This window comes from Quercus robur, chromosome 2 (assembly GCF_932294415.1).
Source record: "Quercus robur chromosome 2, dhQueRobu3.1, whole genome shotgun sequence".
NCBI classification, from domain to species: Eukaryota; Viridiplantae; Streptophyta; class Magnoliopsida; order Fagales; family Fagaceae; genus Quercus; species Quercus robur.
The window spans coordinates 74,306,524-74,326,346 of NC_065535.1; the positions used below are offsets into that span (position 1 = coordinate 74,306,524).

The window sequence follows — 19,823 nt, forward strand, 5'->3', positions numbered from 1 at the left end:
TGGACCTACAATTTTTTACTTAAGAAAAGAGATTAGTTCTTTCACCCAAGAAGATTTAACCATCAATGCATGCTACACCAAATTTAAGGGACTTTGGGATGAGTTTTCCAATTATAGGACATGTACATGTGGTCATCAAGTTGAGGATTGTACCATGTCTTTTTTGATGGGGCTGAATGAGACTTATGCAGCTGTCAGAGGACAAATTCTCCTTATGGAACCTATGCCTCCCTTGAGCAAAGTGTTTTCTCTTCTACTTCAAGATGAGAAGCAGAGAAAGGTGCGAGGAAGAAAGTCTTGGTTGATACATCAGCAACTTTGGCAGCTCTAGGATCCAAGTTTGGTAACACCAAGAACTTTACTAAGTACAAGAATGGCAGACCACAATGCACTCATTGTGGAGGTCCATGGGACATGTTGTTGACAGATGTTACAAGTTGCATGGATATCCTTTTGGGTATAAGTTCAAGAACAAGGGTGGTTAGTCCTTTGCAAACAATGTCATTGCTATTGAAGATCATGCTAGTGAAGCAGTCACACTCACCAAGGCTCAATATCAGCAATTGGTTGGATTGTTGAACTCTTAATGTCACTTTGGCACTTAAGCACCACCAGAGGCATGTTTGGACAATACTCACCAAGTTGCTACCATCATTACTTAGCCTTCAATGGATGGTCAAGCCCAAGAATTATCAAGTATCTATTTTTCTCCTTCTCTTGAGCATTTAGTCTTCTCTTCTAATGTCAATACCTCTTATATTAGTTCCTATGACTGGATTCTTGATAGTGGTGCAACAGACCACATGGTGCATTTCATTCATTTCTTTACTTCTATTACTTCTTCTGTTTAGATTTCAGTTAGACTTCCTAATGGTGACATGGTTAAGGTGACTCATATTGGAACTGTTAAAGTTTCAGCAACTCTAACTCTAGAACATGTCCTTTGCATTCCTAGTTTTTCCTTCAATCTTATTTCTATAAGTAAGCTGACCCAAAATCCTTCTTGCTGCTATATTTTCCTTCTCATTATTGTTTTCTTCAGGACTTACAGCATTGGAAGATGATTGGGTTGGGTAAGAGACATGGAGGACTATATACTTTGTAGTGCACTGATTCCATCACCTTACCATCTTCTGTTTCAGAGGTTTTATCCAGATTGCCATCCTTTCTTTGTAATAAAAGTGTCAATACTTGTACTCTAGACCCTTCTCATGCTATTGTTACTACTTCAAATAATGTTGTTAGATTGTGGCATTACAAATTGGGTCACCCCTCTTCACAAAGACTAGCTTTGTTGAATTCTATTGTACCTGATCTGACTTCTTGTAATAATAACAACTCCTTTGATTGTTATGTTCGCCGTTTAGCTAAGCAACACAAATTGCCTTTTCCTAAATCCGCAAGTGTTTCCTTATCTTGCTTTGATTTGATCCATGCTGATATTTGGGGACCCTATTCTACTCCATTGAATGGCTCAAGATACTTTCTTACTTTGGTTGATGATCATAGTAGATGTACTTGGGTTTATTTAATAAAACATAAATCTGATGCTTCTTCCTTAATTCAGACTTTCTTTCAAATGATTCTTAATCAATTCAAGGTTTCCATTAAGGTGATTAGGAGTGATAATAGTCCTGAATTTGCTCTTTCTTCATTTTATGCTTCCAAGGGTATTTTACACCAAATGTCTTGTGTTGAAACACCACAACAAAATGCCGTTGTTGAAAGAAAACATCAGCATTTGTTGAATGTTGCAAGGGCCTTGAGATTTCATGCAAATTTACCTTTAAAATTCTGGGGGGATTGTGTTCTTACAACCACATATCTTATCAACAGACTTCCTAGTCCTTCTTTAGGTAATCTCACTCCTTATCAGAAACTTTTGGGTCATTCTTCATCCTACCATCATCTTAGATCCTTTGGTTGCCTATGTTATGCCTCTACTTTAACTAGGAACAGATCCAAGTTTGATCCTAGAACAAAGGCATGCATATGTCTTGGCTATCCTTTTGGGACCAAAGTGTATAAGTTGTATGATTTGTCCAATAAATCTATTTTTCTTTCTAGAGATGTCATCTTCAAAGAATCTGTCTTTCCCTATAAACATTGGCTACCTAAATCTGCCCCTAGTTCTTCTTCCACTTCTCACAATGTTTTTTCATGTCAACCTTCACTTCCAGAGTCAATTTCTCCTATTTCTGCTAAATTTTCTCTCCCTTTCAGTCATGTTGACATTGTTGTACCTCTTGATGAGTTTCCAGGTCTTGTTCATCCTGATTTGGATTCTTCTCCACCTGTTCTTGCTGTTCCACCTGAACCTCCTGTTCTTGCTACTTCCCTACCTGATTTACCTATTGTTAGAAGGTCAAATAGGTCTCATAAACCTCCCACATTGCCTTGTCTATTGCCAAGGAACCTACTTCATATGCTGAAGTTTTACCTGATCCTTTGTGGCAAGCTGTCATGAAGGCTGAGATTGATGCCCTTCAAGCTAATCAGACTTGGGTAATGACCAAACTGCCTCCTAGTAAAGTGCCTATTGGGTGCAAGTGGGTATACAAGATTAAGCTTAAAGTTGATGGTTCCATTGAGAGGTATAAGGCTAGACTTGTTGCTAAGGGCTTCACTCAGACTGAGGGTATTGATTTCTATGAAACTTTCTCTCCTGTGGTGAAATTTGTGACTGTTAGAACTCTTTTGGTTGTGGTTGCTGTGTATGGTTGGCATTTCTCTCAATTGGATGTCAATAATGCTTTCTTGCATGGGGATTTGAATGAGGAGGTGTATATGGTTCCTCCTCTTGGATTTGGCAGCAAGAGGGAGGTGTGCAAACTCACAAAGTCTCTTTATGGCTTGAAGCAGGCAAGCAAGCAGTGGTTTGCCAAGCTCTCATCCACTCTTCTTGATCATGGTTTTCTTCAATCTAAATTAGACTATTCTGTCTTCACTAAGGTCAGCAAGGGTTCAATTCTCATCTTGCTAGTCTATGTGGATGACATTCTGATAGCTAGCAATAATGTGGAGGCAATCAATGCTTTCAAAGTTTTCCTAGATGACAAGTCAAGCTTAAGGATCTTGGTACCTTGAAGTATTTCTTAGGCCTTGAGGTTGCAAGGACTGAGAAAGGCATCAGTTTGTGTCAAAGGAAGTTCACCTTAGAGCTGCTTTCTGATTCAGGTCTGCTAGCGAGTAAACCTGCCAATGTGCCTATGGATCAATCAGCCAAGTTTAAGAGCTCAATGGGAGAGGATGTTCCAGATCCATCCTTATATAGAAGAATTATAGGCAAGCTGCTCTATTTGACTCTGACCAGGCCTGATATCTGTTACTCAATGCATAAACTGGGTCAGTTTATGAGTTCCCTTAAAATTCCACATCTACAAGCAGCCTATAAAGTGCTTAAGTACGTAAAGAAGACACTAGGACAGGGCTTATTTCTATCTGCAAGTTTAGAATTGAAACTCAAAGCCTACTATGATGCTGACTGGGTAGCTTGTCCAGACACTAGAAGATTAGTTTCAGGGTTCTGTGTTTTTCTTGGTGATTCTCTCATATCCTGGAAATGTAAAAAGCAACAAGTGGTGTCCAAATCATCAACAGAATCAGAATATCAAGCAGTGGCTACTGTATGTAACAAGTGAGGTTGTTTGGTTGTTGGCCTTGCTTAAAACTTTTGGTTTAGATCACAATTAGCCAGCCTCTTTGTACTGTGATAGTAAGGTAGCTTTATACATTGCTGCAAATCCAGTGTTCCATGAATGAACAAAACATATAGAGGATGACTGCCATTTTATTCGAAACAAAATTCAAGATGGAGTGATTAAGACATTTCATGTTCCTACTAGACACCAGATTGCTGATTTCTTCACAAAGGCACTTGGATACAAACAATTCTACTTTCTTCTGTCCAAGATGTACTTAATCAACATTTATGGTTCATCTTGAGGGGGAGTATTAAGTAATGGATAGGTTGTACATATCAGTGGTTGTATCTGTTACTTGTATTTTGTACATATAGGATTAAACTATAGTAGCATGGTATAGTTAGTGATAAACGGTTGTTGTTTATATTGTACAGATTAATGAGTTAGCTAGGTTGGTTATAGGTCCAATCCATGTGTCTAGTTTGTATTGGATAGTTGGTTATTTTTCTGTTTCTCTTCCCGCCTCTGTTCTCACTATATAAGAAACAATGATAATTTTATTCAATGAATTCATTTTACAAGTTTCACATAGTTCTCTCTCTCTCTGTGATTTCATTTCCTCCATTGATGAACCTTCGAAGCTTGTATGTGATTCAATAGATAGAAAGAAAAAAGGATAGGAAGGAATCATCTACGGCAAAGCCTGCATGACAAAACAAAAATGTCACTATTTATGAAAAGTTTAAACTATTTATTGAATAGTATCCTCCACCGATAGATTAACTAGGGTTCACTTTTCGCAACTGAAGTTACTTTTTAAGACATACCATGGTTCACTACTTCTATAAATAGGCAGGCTCTTGAAGAAAGAAGACATGTCCTAACTCACTACTCACTCAGAAGGTCTAGTGTTAAGGTCCATAGCCACATTCCACACCTCTTGCCACTAATGGATACACGGTTGGTTGCCTATAAACAAAAGAGATATGAGTTATAAATATAGACCCACTGCGTAAATTTGTTCGTGCTACATGGACCTAAACCTCTACAGATCCAAGAGAGGATCCTCACGGTTTCATTGGAGGCTCATTTGAGCCAGCCTTTTAAAAGCCCCATAATCTCAGTTTTCAGATCAGGTATGCCCCATAATTCTTCTTTTGTAACACCTTTTGTGTACTACTGTGCTCGGCATTATCTCGCCTTGTAAAGAGGGTTGACGTTGAGTCAAACTGGTTAAATGGGTCTAGTCACTAGTGTAATTACTTGTGAGTACGGGCAAGGTTCAGGTGGGTTATTCTAATGGAGTGGACTTTCTCCTTTTGGGTTCACCATGGCAAAATTATAGAGCCAGGTATCTGGGTCCAGTCCTTTTATAGGGATCGTATGCAGCCCCAAGTTCAATAAAGTGGACCTGGATTAGAGTGTGGACATTGTGTGAGGAGCTTGATAAATGTTTCACTAAAATGCAAATTATATCATTTAATTTGGGATAATTTTGATATTGATCCTTATTATTTCAAAATTTGGATTTAGTGTCTAACATTTGATAGAGTTTTGAATTATTTCCTTCTGTCCATGCTTATTAATGACGTGTTTATTAAATGACAACTAAACTAAAAAATTCGTAGTATTAATATGCAGAACTATGTACTTTTGAACATGCTAGAAAAAAATAATTATTTTTCCTATTTTTTATTCACATTATATATATAAATGTATTTCTTTCACGTGTTTTATCTTCTTAAAGCAACCCTCTCATACTTCGATTAAGGATTCTCCATTTCAATTAAAAAATACTCTCTCAATTTATGAAGAGTATCATTTTTTTTTGCAAAAATAACACTCCACATAGCAAAGAATTGAGAGAGTTCATAGCATGATAATGATATTATATTGATGGTGAAACACCCAAAAATGATAAAATACATTAATTTTTCAGTTTCATGATAGGTGAAGCTAAATCCAATGTCATGTCATTTAAAAATTTAAATAACATAACACTTTGTACTCTATTAGATTCAAGAAATAAAATCGCAATTGTGAATAGACTCTCCATTTTAAGTTAATTAAAGAGGATCATGTTCTTATTTCTGCACTAGTTTATCAAATCCACTCAATGAGAAAGTCACCATGAATGAGGCTTAAGCTAGTTGAAGCTCAAAGCTAAACATTGCCATCTTTGATTTTTCTCGGGACTAAGACAAAAGCACAAGCATGGTACCTCGACTGTGAGCATAGCCACTGAGTACAAACCAAGTCAGAAATGATGGTTAACCTCGTATTACAACTCTTTAAATCTCTCAAGGTTTTATCCTCTCTTTCTCTCTCCTTCATATTTTTCTTTTTCTAGATAGTAACATTCTATGGACTTGGTTTAAGTCCAGTGTATCCAGTGCACTAGACTTGGTTAGATGGTGACACGTGTTTAAAAATAGACATATGTCATTATCTTAACGGGTCCAGTACTACTGGACACTGGACCTAAGTCTGACCCACATTCTATAGCCTTTTTTTGGTTGCTCATAAAATGAGGCAAGGGATATGATATTTTAGGGTTGTTTGGTTTCAAAAAGTTGATTCTATATTCAAATCCTTAATTTGAATATAGAGAAAAAAAAAAAAAAAAAAAAAAAAAAAAAAAAAAAAAAAAAACCCACTTATTTTTACATTTAGTAGCGTTTGATAAGTTATTTTGAATACATAATTTGAGTATAGAATACATCATACCTGAGTTTGGTCATTGTTTTCTATTAAAAAGAAAAGTAACATTTCTCAATAACACATATCACATCATTAAAAAAAAAAAAAAAGTAACTTTGCATTTTCACAATATTTACGAATATACCATTGTATTCGTGTACATAGAAAACATTGAGAAATTGAATTCTTTTTTTGTATTCAAATCTAATTTTTAGGATACTACAAATAAAAACTGAATAAAAATGCTAAAATGAAACCAATTTTTTTTATGATGAGACCCACTAAAAACTGAAAATGAAAATAAAAAATGGTGCTTTTTTCAGCTAACCAAATAGGCCCTCTGCATATTTACAAATTTGGAATAGAGTACTTAGAAATTTGGAATTGAATTTGGAGAATTTTTTTTTATACGTATAAATTAACTTGCCTAAAAATAGTTTGTTAGCTGCTTCAGGAGACTAGAATGTATATGAGGAATTCTATATATAGTAGATTAGAAACCTCTTGATTTGATCCATTCTCCAGGCAATACGATCTTCAAATATGCAACCATTCTCATGTGATTTAAACCAGGAAAGTTTAAACTAGATTAAATACATATATAATATAAACAATTTTTTTTTTTTTTTTTGGGTAGAACGAATTTCAGAGCTGTTAACCGAGATCACTCAGTTCAAAAACTAAGCAATGGCATCCTGATTAAGATACAAAAAGATTTCACAAGGTACAACATAATAAACTAAAAAGCCTATATCCTCTTCTTGGTTACTTCCAAAATTAGCTAACACATTGGCACAATGTTTGACTTCATGTAAGACATGCTTCAGACTGTATTGCTCAAGCTCGTTCAGCAACCACCTACAATCAAATTAAAGAGAGGAGAGAGATCTATTAGAAGAAGAGTTGGAGTTGATTATGTCCACAACAGATTTAGCATACAACTCTATTAGAAGAAGACTGGGAGTTGACTAGAGTCCACAACAGATTTAGCACACAACTCTATTTCAAGACTCTTGAACCCAACTTAGAAGCCAGGATTAGGTTAGAACTCAGCAACCACAGAGGAAGAAGTCCCAATAAATCTAGAGAATCAACAAATCTTCATAGAACTCATTTATCTAACCTTCATGCTATGTTTGGGAGTTTGGAGGGAGAGGAGAGTGGAGGGGAGGAGAGTAGAGGGGAATGGTTATCCTCGACCTTATTTGGATGTTTTTAAAATTAAGAGAGAGGAGAATAATTAGTCTTTTCATAATTTGTAATTTTGTTAATATGGTAAGGATAAATTTAGTAATTCATTTGGTCAAGCATTTCTATGCTCTACTCTCCCTCCAAATCTCTCCAATTTGGGGAAATTAAAAATGAGGGGTTAGAAGTAGTAAGAACCCCTCCAAATCCCTCCCCTTCCTCCCTTAAAAAAATCCAAACAAAGTAATTTAACTTACTCTCCCTCTCTCTATACTACTCCCCTCTACTCCCCCTCCATCCAAACAAGCTATCAAGGTTTGTTTAATTTTGAGCACAAATTTCAGAAATACCATCCTATTACAAAAGGATTTAGCAAATCTATAGTCTTTGAGATTGTGAATAATGGATTCATTACCTGAGTTGCAAACAGAACAAGTAGTGGTGCAATTAATGCCTCTCTTGGAGAGGACCTCTCTGACTGGGACTCTATCCAGCACGCACAACCACAGCAAAATCTCAGTTCTGCTACTTCGGTTCAAACTTAAACAATACTACTATATTATGCATGCATTGAAACACAACATTACGACAAAATCTACAACTCAAACTAAAATAGTGTCAATGATGGAACAAACACTTTACATCACTGCAACAATGTCTAATAATTGTTAATAGAGAGGCCATTCTAGTGTCAATAAATGACCACATGAAATAACATGTTGAAACCTTCCATCGAAATTTAAACTAATAACGTTAGTTATTGGATGTGAGACTTTATTAGAAGTATGGAATTACCTTGTTTGTCAAGCAACAAAAGATTGTATAGTGAACAATCATCGTGGTCCTGATAGAATTGAAGGCAATAATGGAGTAGCTGCAACAATATGCACTTCCTGGTTATCAACTCCAGCTCTTGTGTTTAGTAAAGGTGCATTTGAGAAGAAATAATCTAGGTTTGATTCAACATTCATAACACCTTCGAAGACCTTAACCACCATGGACATAGAAGGCCTCTTTGTGAAATCATTTTGCAAACACCATGTTGCAAACCGCATCATATTCACAACTTCTGCTCCATGCAATTGCATATCTTCAATGTATTTATCAACTAAATCCAACAATCTGTCCTCCTCAAACTTTTTCTTAAATAAATCAACTAGATGCATTGCTTCCTCTGGTTGAGAGTGATCAAAGTTTCTCCTTCCACACAATATCTCTAATAGCACTATTCCAAAGCTATAAACATCTACTTTTTCTGTAATTACTAAACTCAACCATTCTGGAGCCATATAACCAGGAGTCCCTCTCATAGTTGTCACAACTTGGCTCTGGTCATGATCAACTAGTTTAGACAATCCAAAATCAGAGACTTGCATAAAAGTTCTCATCCAAGAGGATGTTATGGGGTTTTATATCCATGTGAACAATCTTCTGTCTACATTCCTCATTTAAATAAGTTATTCCCCTTGCTACGTCAAGAGTGATCTTCTTTTTATGTTGCCAATCAAGTGACATCTCAAGATTTTCGTGAAATATCCATTTATCTAAAGACCCATTAGACATGTATTCATAAACAAGAAGCTTATGAAAATTTTCAACACAAAATCCAATTAGTCTTACCAAGTTGAGATGGTGAGTGCGGCCAATTGTCTCAACCTCAGCTAAAAATGATTTTTTGATTTGACTCAAACCATCAAGAAGCTTCACTGCAACTCTAGTGCTGTCAATTAGAGTCCCTTCAAAAACTGTGCCAAATCCTCCCCCACCAAGCTCCTTAACGAAACTTCTTGTCATCGCCTGCACATCATGATAAGAATATCTTGTAGGCATTCCTAATACATGATCCAAACAGTACTCCTCAACTTCATCAGCATTCGTCTTCTTCCAAAAAAGAAAAGCAAAGATGCCAATTAAAAGAAACAAAACAAGCAAAGATTCGAGGCTAGATCCCAATATAATTTCAAGCTGGAGTTGTTGTGGAGGAATATTCTGCACCTTGATGTATACTTTGACATTAAAGTAAGTCTTTGTTTCTTCATCCATGGACTTCAATGAAAAAATTTGGGATAGTAATTAGCAATTCCTAACACTGAAGCTCGAATCATAAATAGCAGCTTTGCACAAACAATTTTTTAAGCATGCCTGTGTACAAGTCTTTAAAGTTATATCTTGGTAGTCTAGATTTATATATGGGGGGTATTTTGAGAAGGGAAAGTATGTGATGTTCTGGAGCTCTAAAAGAATGTGATTTTTGGAAGCTTCACAAGACAAGGGAGTAACCAGGGAGCATCCAAGATTAGGCAGCATTTCATTAATTTGCTGAAAATAGTTTGTTTCATTAATGGGTGGAGGACAAATACACTGGCCGTTTGAACAAATACTATAATCGCCCCAAAACGTAGGGTATCCACAATCACCATCATTAACATATTGTGTAAGGACATCATACCATTGTGTCCAATCCTCATAATACACTCCCAAGTGTCCGTCAGGCTCAAATCTCATGTATTGCAATGCTGATGATGTTGAAACCATTTCTAATTCGCTAAATAGCTTAAATGATTGATTGAAGAAAGCTAAACTTCGATTAAGAAATTGAACATAACTGATGTTGTCAATACCTGGATTATAAAAAAAGTAGCCTTGTGGAGGATTAGAATTGATATAAGAAAACAACCCTTGACTAGTGAGGGAGAGTGAAAACACTCCTCCTTTACTAGTGAGTTGCTGCCCTGCCACCCACTTTTGCCCAAGAACCAGTGTGTCAGTTGGGTGATCAAGAGACTGCCAAATTGTTGCATTTTTTTTCATCCAATAGCATGAGGTTGCATGTGTTAGTTAAGAGTGGGCCAGCCACAGATTTGTTGCCAATGTTTGTGGACCAAGCTATAGTTCCATCAGCATCTTGTAATACTAAACCTCATTTTGAAGTGAGCTTCAAAGTTGCATTATTTCTGACCGGATTGTTTGGGTTGGCAGACCATGGTACTTCTGCACCATCTAATGCCACAGAGGAATGAAAAGTGAAAATGGCAAAGAGAGAGCTGTTGCATGTTTGATTACAGAAGAAGCCACAACCACGAGCAGATCCATAGTCTGGATAGGAGAAGGATCTATTGGCAAGTATGATTCCAGCATTGGGTTTCTAAAAATTGGCAGTAGGCTCTCTGTCGGTCCATAAAGTAGGAGAGTTTTCAGAGTCGCCAGTAGGCTCTCTGTTGGTCCATGAAATAGGAGAGTTAACAGGCAGATAACCATAAGCTGGCAGGGCAGTCACTAAGATGGGAAAAGGAGTTAGAAAAAAAGCAAGGTGAAAAAAAAAGACCATAGCAAGCCCAGCGTGCACCCATTATCTGTAACTTGTATATGGTGGTAGAAGAAAGAAAGGCAAAATGGACACTGGACAAGGAAAGAGTGATGGAATGACTAACATAAACAGGATATAGCTAAACAATTCTTTTGGGCATAAAAATAAAAATGTTAATGATCCTGTTGGACTGCTTAACTTGACTGCAACTACTGCAAAGACAATCAATATCATTTTCCACCGTTATCTGTTCACCCCATGTTCCAGCAATCAAAATATGCTATGTGTCTACTAATTCCTAATTTTATGCTATTTTATTTGACTTACCAAAAAATAAATAAAAAAGAAAAAACCTCAGGGCATATGAGGGACCAAGGCAAAGTCAACAGTGATGGTGGTGGACTTGGTGGTGGGCGTGGTATTTGACTTGGACCAAATTATTTTATTTAATGAAATATGTACCCTTTTTTTTTTATGAACAAAACCCAGCAACCCATAGTACTCATGGCATGGGGCACCCTTGGGTGTGTTAGGGCTATCAACATCGTAGCACAGTATTTTTGCGAAGAGCACAACTCGAACCAGACAACCAGGTGTGATCCAGTCCAGAACTCCTACCAACAGACCATGCCCGCAGGGGGCATGAAAAATGTACCCATGGCAAAGAGTTTTTGGCACACCATGAATTAAAATTAAAATAATAATAATAATAATAATAATAATAATAATAAGTCAGTTTTTGATAATTATCATCGCAGCAAGGTCTAACCTCTAATTTCTTACTTAAAAGTACCTGTACAACTCTATCCTACTTTCATTTCCTTTCCACTTAGGCACTTACAATCTCCAATTTCCACTAACACACTACTTCAAGAATTCGATTGTAATTCTAGCATTATAACAAACACAAACATTAATAACTACACATAAACTATCCAATACAGCACATTGCTCAATTAACAATTGAAAAGCAAAAGAATTGGGAAAGCTTTAAGCTAACCTCCAATAATTTATGAGTCCTCTTCATGTTCATCCGACACAAATCCTCACACACGATCTTCACGACCTCATAGTGCCTCCACCGCTCGTGAATTCCGTTAACAATCCCTGCCTTCTTTACCTTCAGCTTCTTCCTCGTTCAAGCTCTGCTCCGCCAATGTCGGCGCTTTCTTCTCCTTCTTCTGCATAATCACTTCGCGCCTCGGTTGGTGGTATTTGGTTATGGCGGAAACGGGTTCTCGGGAGTGGACCAGCTCGTACCGAGAGTGTGTCCGACCCGGTGTTTGGTAATTGGTGGGACAGAGGGATGAATATTTCTCCGGCATTTGGGCTCAGGTTTGGGTTTGGGGAATCTTCAATCTTCGGTGAAGCCTAAGGAGCAGAGATTGTGGGCAATGCGTTGGATAGCGGATTTTGGGAGGGTTTGGGTGTCGGAGGCGGAGCTCCGAATGCGGAAACGGGTTTTGGGGAAGGGTGTTTGGTCTGTGAGGGGGTGGTGCAAGGGTAAATGCGCGTGAAATGAAGTTTCTTTTGCAATAATTTTTTTTTTGTTAAAATCTAAATTTCATAAAATCCTGCTTAATATATTAAAGCTAAACTATATTTGCAAGTTTTCTTCGCAAAAAGTTTTTTTTTTTTTTTTGGAGAAACATTTTTGTCACAAAAAGTTACTCTTTCCGTCCCACTTTTTTTGTCCTCTATTCCATCTTGAGATATTCCAAAATATTGTCCTATTTTTAAAAATAAAAGTTATTAATTTATTAATGTTCCTATTATACCCCTATTAATTTATTAATTCAATTTTTTGATAAATTTTTTTAAGGGTAGTTTTAGAAACTTATATATTTTTAAAAAGTAGACAAGACAATAAATGATATTCCCTTAAAAAGTTTGACTTTTTAAACAAGACAAAAAAAGTGGAACGGAGGGAGTAGTTAGTAATTTTGCATATAAAAAATGAGAAAACTAAATTATAAATATAAAATATAAAATCTACAATAAAATTATATAGAAATAATGTGATTGACAATAACATTATCATCTTAGTCTTCAAATTGTATCGATCTAGTAAAGAGAGAAAATAATAGCACCAGTTCATATTAAGTTTACAACACAATTAATATTTGAGTGAATTTTGTTTCATTGGAAAGTAACATTTGGGGCTTTAAATAATCCAATTAGAATTTGAAATGAGCCAAATATGACTATTTGAAGTTAGCATAGCTATGTTGTGTCTGAGGGTGCTCAATCCTTGCTATACCTATATGCTTGCTCAACCAAAATTGCAGCAAAGCTAATAATTTTGAAATGTTCTTCAAAAATTCCACTTTGTTACAAATTTGTATGAATTTATTTTTATTTATTGATTTTGGATTTTGGTGATACTTATTTTTTATTTATTGATAATTCTATAGTTGGCGGTGGAGATTTTGGTGATACTTATTGTGATGTTGCAGAAGCCTGAAGAAAGCACACATGATGCTCTCTTTGATGGACATAAACTAAAACATTAGTTTCTGGGTAGTAAACCTTGAATCCATGAGGGGTTCCCTAAATCCACAAGGTGATAAATTAAAATCTACTCGAGAAAAAATTTGACAAAAAATCTGTATTTTATTAATAATAATCTAATTTTCCTTTGACGGCTACAAAACATATAAATACTAAGAAAGTAAAACCCTAGAACGATTAGAAATCGTCTGAAACCCTAATTCGCATCAATTACGCGATTGGGTGACAAAATACCGAAATTTACCAAAAATTACTAAATTGAGTTAAATGCAAAATCATAAACTATTGACCTTAAGGGTCTTCCCAAAACAGACGAGACCTTATTCTAACCTTTAAATTAAAAGATATTAAGGAAAAAAATATTACTATAAATAGAAAAAACACTGTCTTCAGGAACTTAACGAAGGAATTTACCTAAATTTAGGTGACAATCGAGATTTCGAGTCTGGATCAAGATGTTGTTTCCCTTCAACTTGCCAAATTTCAAGCAATTCCAACACTGTCGCTCCGATGGCCTCTATTGGCACTCCCCCTTGATCTTGTGTTGTGACTTCCGGTGCCCTGCTGCTCCAGGAAGACTTGTGCTAGTTGTTCTACATCATATTGTGTTTGTTCAATTCAATATATCAAATTGTTAACTTTGAAACTTTTCAAACAAGAATTTTTGCAATTGAACATCTATGCATTATACATGTCAAAAAAAAAAAAAAAAAAAAAACCTTTGGACAAAATTGAAAATCTATCAATCAGTTAATTCGTTATTCAGCTACATAACTAAATCTGATTTTTCAGCAACATTGCATGAAAAAAGTTTTCGCTACACAATTTAAGTAAGATTTTTCAGCAACATTGCATGAAAAAACTTTTCAAAGCAAGGATTTTTGCAATTGGACATCTATGCATTATACATGTCAAAAAATAAAAAATAAAAAACCATATCAAATGTCCAACCCATTGTCTGTATTGTAACTGTTAAATATTAGCATTGATACACCATGTTGAATATGCTAGTATAGATGCGGAAGCGAAAGCATAAAATATAAACACAATAACACACGAGGGTTACGTGGTTCAGCCTAACGGCCTACATCCACGGAGGAAACCCTGAAGGGCTACATCAATAATATATTATAGTGTAGTACAAATCCTGTGTTACAATGAACCCTAACATGAGTATATATAGGCGACTAAATCCTAGACTACTAGTACAAGCAGGAATGGGCTTGGGCCTATTACATTAGGCTAATATGTCTAATATATATCTCTAACACCCTCCCTCAAACTCAAGGCGGAAGCTTGATGAAGACTTGAGGTTGGATAAGTATGAGAAGATTACTTGAAGATGCCTTGTAAAATGCCTTTAAAGAAACCACAATGAAGAATGTGCCAATTGTCCAATTTCGGAGCTTCAAATGAAGAAACGGAGGCCAAAATTGGAATCTACGCGAAAAACTAAGCAAGATAGGTCCTTTTGGAAATTTTGACTTTTGGTCAAAAGTCAACGTAAAAAGTCAAAGTCAACTGGTCCAGGTCAAAGTCAACAGTCAAAGTGCTCATGGGTCAGATCCGGGTGGTCCGGGTTGGGTCGGTCCGGGTCAACGGTCAGCTAGGTGACGTGGTGCTGACGGGACGACACTACTGACGTGGCTGATGACGTGTCGCTGACGTGTACTAGGGCTGACGTGGCCGTGCTTGCGTGGCTGCTGACGTGGACTAATGACGTCATCATATGACGTCAGATGACATCAGCAGCATTGTCGGCGCGTGGCAGGAGCGTGCACTGTTCACCGGCGCGTGAAGGAGCAACTAGAAACCCAGGTGGCGCGTGGTGGCGCGTGAAGCTTCGTATGACCACCATATTTTCAGGTCAAGTAGATCGGTGGACGAGGAGGCCTATTGGGCGGCGCGTGCACCCAGAATACGATCTAGAAGTCAGGATTCTATGGCGGCGCGTGGGAGATTTTCCAGAGGCTACGGAGGCGCGTGGCAAGGCTTCGGGTGACCGGATTTCTGGGTTTTGGTCGCGGGAGATCTTGGAGCACGTCTGTGTTGTTGGTTTCATCAGGCGAAGCTTGAAGTTGCATAGATCTAAGATTGATGTCACGGGTTTGCTTGAGTTTGTGGATCTTGGACACAGCACTGCGCCACGGTGGCTGCGAGATGCCGTGGAGTCTAGATCCAACAGAGAAGCATGCGTGACTTCTGATGGTGATGTGCATGTGATATTCTTCTTTGCTTGCTAGAGATGTTTTGTTTTATGCCAAGAACGAAGTTTGGCTCTGATACCATGTTAAATATTAGCATTGATACACCATGTTGAATATGCTAGTATAGATGCGGAAGCGAAAGCATAAAATATAAACACAATAACACGCGAGGGTTACGTGGTTCAGCCTAACGGCCTACATCCACGGAGGAAACCCTGAAGGGCTACATCAATAATATATTATAGTGTAGTACAAATCCTGTGTTACAATGAACCCTAACATGAGTATATATATAGGCGACTAAACCCTAGACTACTAGTACAAGCAGGAATGGGCTTGGGCCTATTACATTAGGCTAATATGTCTAATATATATCTCTAACAGTAACAACACGTATATGGTGCTAGAAGAAAGAAATGCAAAGCGAACTCTAGACAAGGAAAAGTGGGATGGAAATATGACTAGCATAATTTTGAAATCTTTCGGACAGCAAAATGTTAATGATCAACTTCTAGAATGACTTGACGACATTAAATAATGTAATTTCATTGTTCCTTCCCTGGCGGTTCTCTCTAGTCCACACACACACGCAAGTTCATATCCGTGATTAATAAGCAAATTGGGTTAAGCTCACATCGTGCACTAATGCATGTTAGGATGCGGAGGACACGGCTTCGGTCCATTGCATCAATCCCAACCTAGATGCTAACACATATCTTCATTGTATTAATACATTGAATACAAGCCATGTCTCAAATCTAGTACCACAATCTTATGTGACACAACTTTTTTTTTTTTTTTGAGAAACTTATGTGACACAACTTTGTTGTTCATGACTTTGATGTGACAAACTATGAATGGTAGAAGAGAAAATATTGGATCTATATATGTGAAAGTAACAAATAACTAGTCACACTCTAGTACATAAAATAGTTGGGAAAAAAAATTTGTTGTGATCTTAAAATTACTCGATTAATAAGTTCATTAGTGCAACATAGTTGGATTAGATTATTACGTTTTTCTTTATACATAATTTTATATTTTCATTTTTAAATTCCCATTTGTGGCTCCAGGCCTATTCTAGATGCTACCATCCCTAATTATACGTGGAGTAGAAGTATTATTAGACTTATAGATATCTCTTTGTATAGTTGAACTTCTTGGTGTGTTCAATATAATATACACAATTATACACCTCTCTCTCTCTCCACACAAATCTAGACGAGCAGGGTCACTACCAAGAAATTGCTATTTTTGAGATATAAGGGGCTGTTTGATTTTTATGTTTCCATCACCCATAACTCTGTTTTCATCACCCATAAGTCAAAATAAGTGGGACCCACTCCAAGAAAGCTTGTTTGGCTGTCTTTCCTGTTTTTGTTTCCATCACTCAATTCTCTGATTTTTGAGTGATGAGTTATGGAAACTTAAAACACATTTTAGGTGTGTTCAGTTTCCAAAACTCAGTTTCTAATGGCATTTTTGTAATTAAACCCACAACTTTTGAAATTTCAACCGCAATGTTTGACTTTTTGGTTTTTTTTTTTTTTTTTTTTGAAACAACGCAACCAACTGCATATCTTGACTTTTTATTTTTATTTATTTATTTTTTTTTTTGAAACAAAGTCGCTGAGTGATGAGTGCCAAACGGGTAGGGTTGCGGAAATTGGGGTATTTTAAGTGATGAGTGATAAGTGATGATGATGAAAGGTTTTTGATAGAACATACAACTAACAGAAGAATAGATCTAAAAATTCTTTTTAACGTTTCTCGCCGCCTAGGGTTCCTCTGCTAGGGTTTATCTCTTGCTAGGGTTTCTTCAAGGTGCATGTAGAATTCTGTCCCTACCTCTGTGTAGGTTTCTTTTTCCCTTCAGTACGCTCTGCGTTTCTGCTAGGATGGGTTGTGGATCTCTAGTATCCTTTGTTTTGTTTTTCTTCTCTGCTCTATCACCATGGCATCACTTGATGATCTTTGGTCTCGTTTCTCTCTAGCCAAAGAAGAAGAGCAGGGTGCTGATGTGCCTCGGCGCAGTGTGCCACTTATCTACAAATTGGCAGCCAGGTTTTTCACAAAGCGGACGGTGAATGCTGAAGCAATTGCTTGAACTTTTATACCGCTATGGAAACCGAGTGGCAAATTCAAAATTCGAGACATTGGAGGGAACATCATGGTTTTTGAATTTGATGATGCTTTGGATTTAGAGAGGGTTTTGGAGTGTGAACCGTGGTCCTATGATAAAAGCTTGGTAGTGCTCCAACGTGCAGTGGATGTAGAATTTGCCCCGCTTCTAGAGTATACCACCTCTGTTTTTTGGGTGCAACTTCACAACATCCTAGAAAAGAGTATGACTCAGGAAATTGGCGAGGTAGTGGGTAATACGATAGGTAAAATTGTGCAAGTGGCTGATCCTGAGGATGATGGCCAAGGGTGTGAGTTTTTGTGGATCTGTGTGTCCCTTGATATCACTAAACCCCTTCCACGTTGCTGCAAGCTTTGGTTGGAGGGTGAGCATATTGGATGGGCTCTCCTCAAGTTTGAGTGCCTTCCAAACTTTGCTATTGGTGTGGTCAAGTTAATCATAGCGAAAGGGATTGTGATCTTTGGCTTCAAGGAAAGGGAAAATTGAAAAAAGAGAATCAATAGTATGGATAGTGGCTTCGGGCAGAACCCATTAGGCAGAAGTGGTTTCAGGAAGATGTCATGGAGATACAATGTGGAGGAAAGGTCCAGCTATGCCAAAACACACTAGCCCAGCCTCAACACCAAGCCCCTAATACGATGTTGATCAAACTAAGGTGTTGATGGAAGGGGGGGGGGGGGGGACCATTTCATGGAGGATATTTGCAATTTGAAGAATGATGATGTAGGTGGGGTCGATGATAGGTTGGCTGTGAAGTGTGACATCTCTAAGCAACAGGTTTCAGCACTTGTGGACAAGTCTAATAAGTCTATTCCTAAGGGTATTTACTCTTTTACTACAATAAAGCCGAATCTAGTTGATATCACCAATAGTGAAGTCATTTCGAGTGAGACAAGAAAATGGAAAAAATTGGCACATGAAGCAGGCAGTGACAACTCCTTTGTTGAAATGTCTGAACAAGTTGAATGACGTCCTCCTCTAGACTTGGCAGATACTAGCATGGTGAAAACGTTGCATAGGAATGTAGGGGGGTCAGAGAATAAGGAAAATAATCAGGTGGTTGTTGGGGTCCAGCACCATTAGGTCCAATGAGTTGTCTAAGCTGGAACTGTCGTGGGCTTGAGAACCCACAAATAGAAGAAGAGTTGGTTGCTTTGATTAGCAAAAAAGATCCCAAAATCGTGTTTTTGATGGAAACCAAAGTGGAAAAAATTACTATTGAAAGAATATGCCGGAAGTTGAAGTCTGTGAATTTTTTTGTTGTTCCTAGGGTGAATCAGGGTGGTGGTCTAGCTTTGTTATGGAGAGAAAACATTAATTTGGTTGTGCTCACTTCTTCTAATTGTCACATTGACGCTAATATAGACTTTGGAATGGATGATGCCTGGCATTTTACGGGTTTCTATGGTGACCTTGAAACTGCCAACCGAGAACATTCCTGGTCTTTACTAAGGGATTTGAGTCAACGTTTATCCCTACCGTGGGTTTGCATGGGGGATTTCAATGAAATTATTTGGTTGGAGGAAAAGCAAGGTTGGTTGGATCGTCTCGAGAGTCAGATGCAAGGCTTTAGAGATGCCTTGGACTTTTGTGGTTTTAATGGTTTTCCCTTCACATGGTGCAATAGGAGACCAGGGGATCAAAATGTGTGGATTTGTCTAGATTGTGGGATAGCTACAATGGATTGGATACTTCATTTTCCTATTACCTGGATTCACCATCTGGATGTGTTTCATTCGGATCATAAGGCCATTCTTCTTATTTTAGATTCGGAACAACAAAGGTTTTATTGTAAAGGTAAACCGTTTCGATTCGAAGCAATGTGGTTGAAAGATAACTCATGTGAAGATGTGGTGAGATAGTCATGGGACGAGGTTTCTACATCTTCTCCGGAGGTAGTGTTGACAACAAAGTTAGACAAGTGCTAAGAGAATTTGAGAACCTGGAACCGGGAAACATTTGGGCTAGTACGGAACACACTTGCAAAGAAGTTAAGATAGCTTAGTGGGGTGGAGGAGGCTGGGTTATATGTTACTGCACCTGACCGTATTTACAAGCTAAGGAAAGAAATTGAGGTGCTAAAATCCAAGGAAGAGACCATGTGGAAGCAAAGAGCACATGCA

At 37.4% G+C, this 19,823-nt stretch overlaps 1 protein-coding gene and 1 pseudogene across 1 annotated transcript; one reads left to right on the forward strand and one right to left on the reverse strand.

Annotated features, from left to right (window-relative positions):
• Positions 1 to 6,919: 6,919 nt before the first annotated feature.
• LOC126714994 (G-type lectin S-receptor-like serine/threonine-protein kinase SD2-5) lies at positions 6,920 to 12,414 on the reverse strand (annotated as a pseudogene).
• A 6,374-nt stretch (positions 12,415 to 18,788) lies between these two features.
• Positions 18,789 to 19,562, forward strand: LOC126703172 (uncharacterized). Its single transcript, XM_050402104.1, has one exon. It carries the CDS (start codon positions 18,789 to 18,791, stop codon positions 19,560 to 19,562), a length of 774 nt encoding a protein of 257 aa, XP_050258061.1.
• The last annotated feature ends 261 nt before the right edge of the window (positions 19,563 to 19,823 follow it).

Excerpts from the sequence above, each read along its gene's own strand:
- LOC126703172 (XM_050402104.1), top strand. The coding sequence starts at position 18,789 with ATGAGTTGTCTAAGCTGGAACTGTCGTGGGCTTGAGAACCCACAAATA.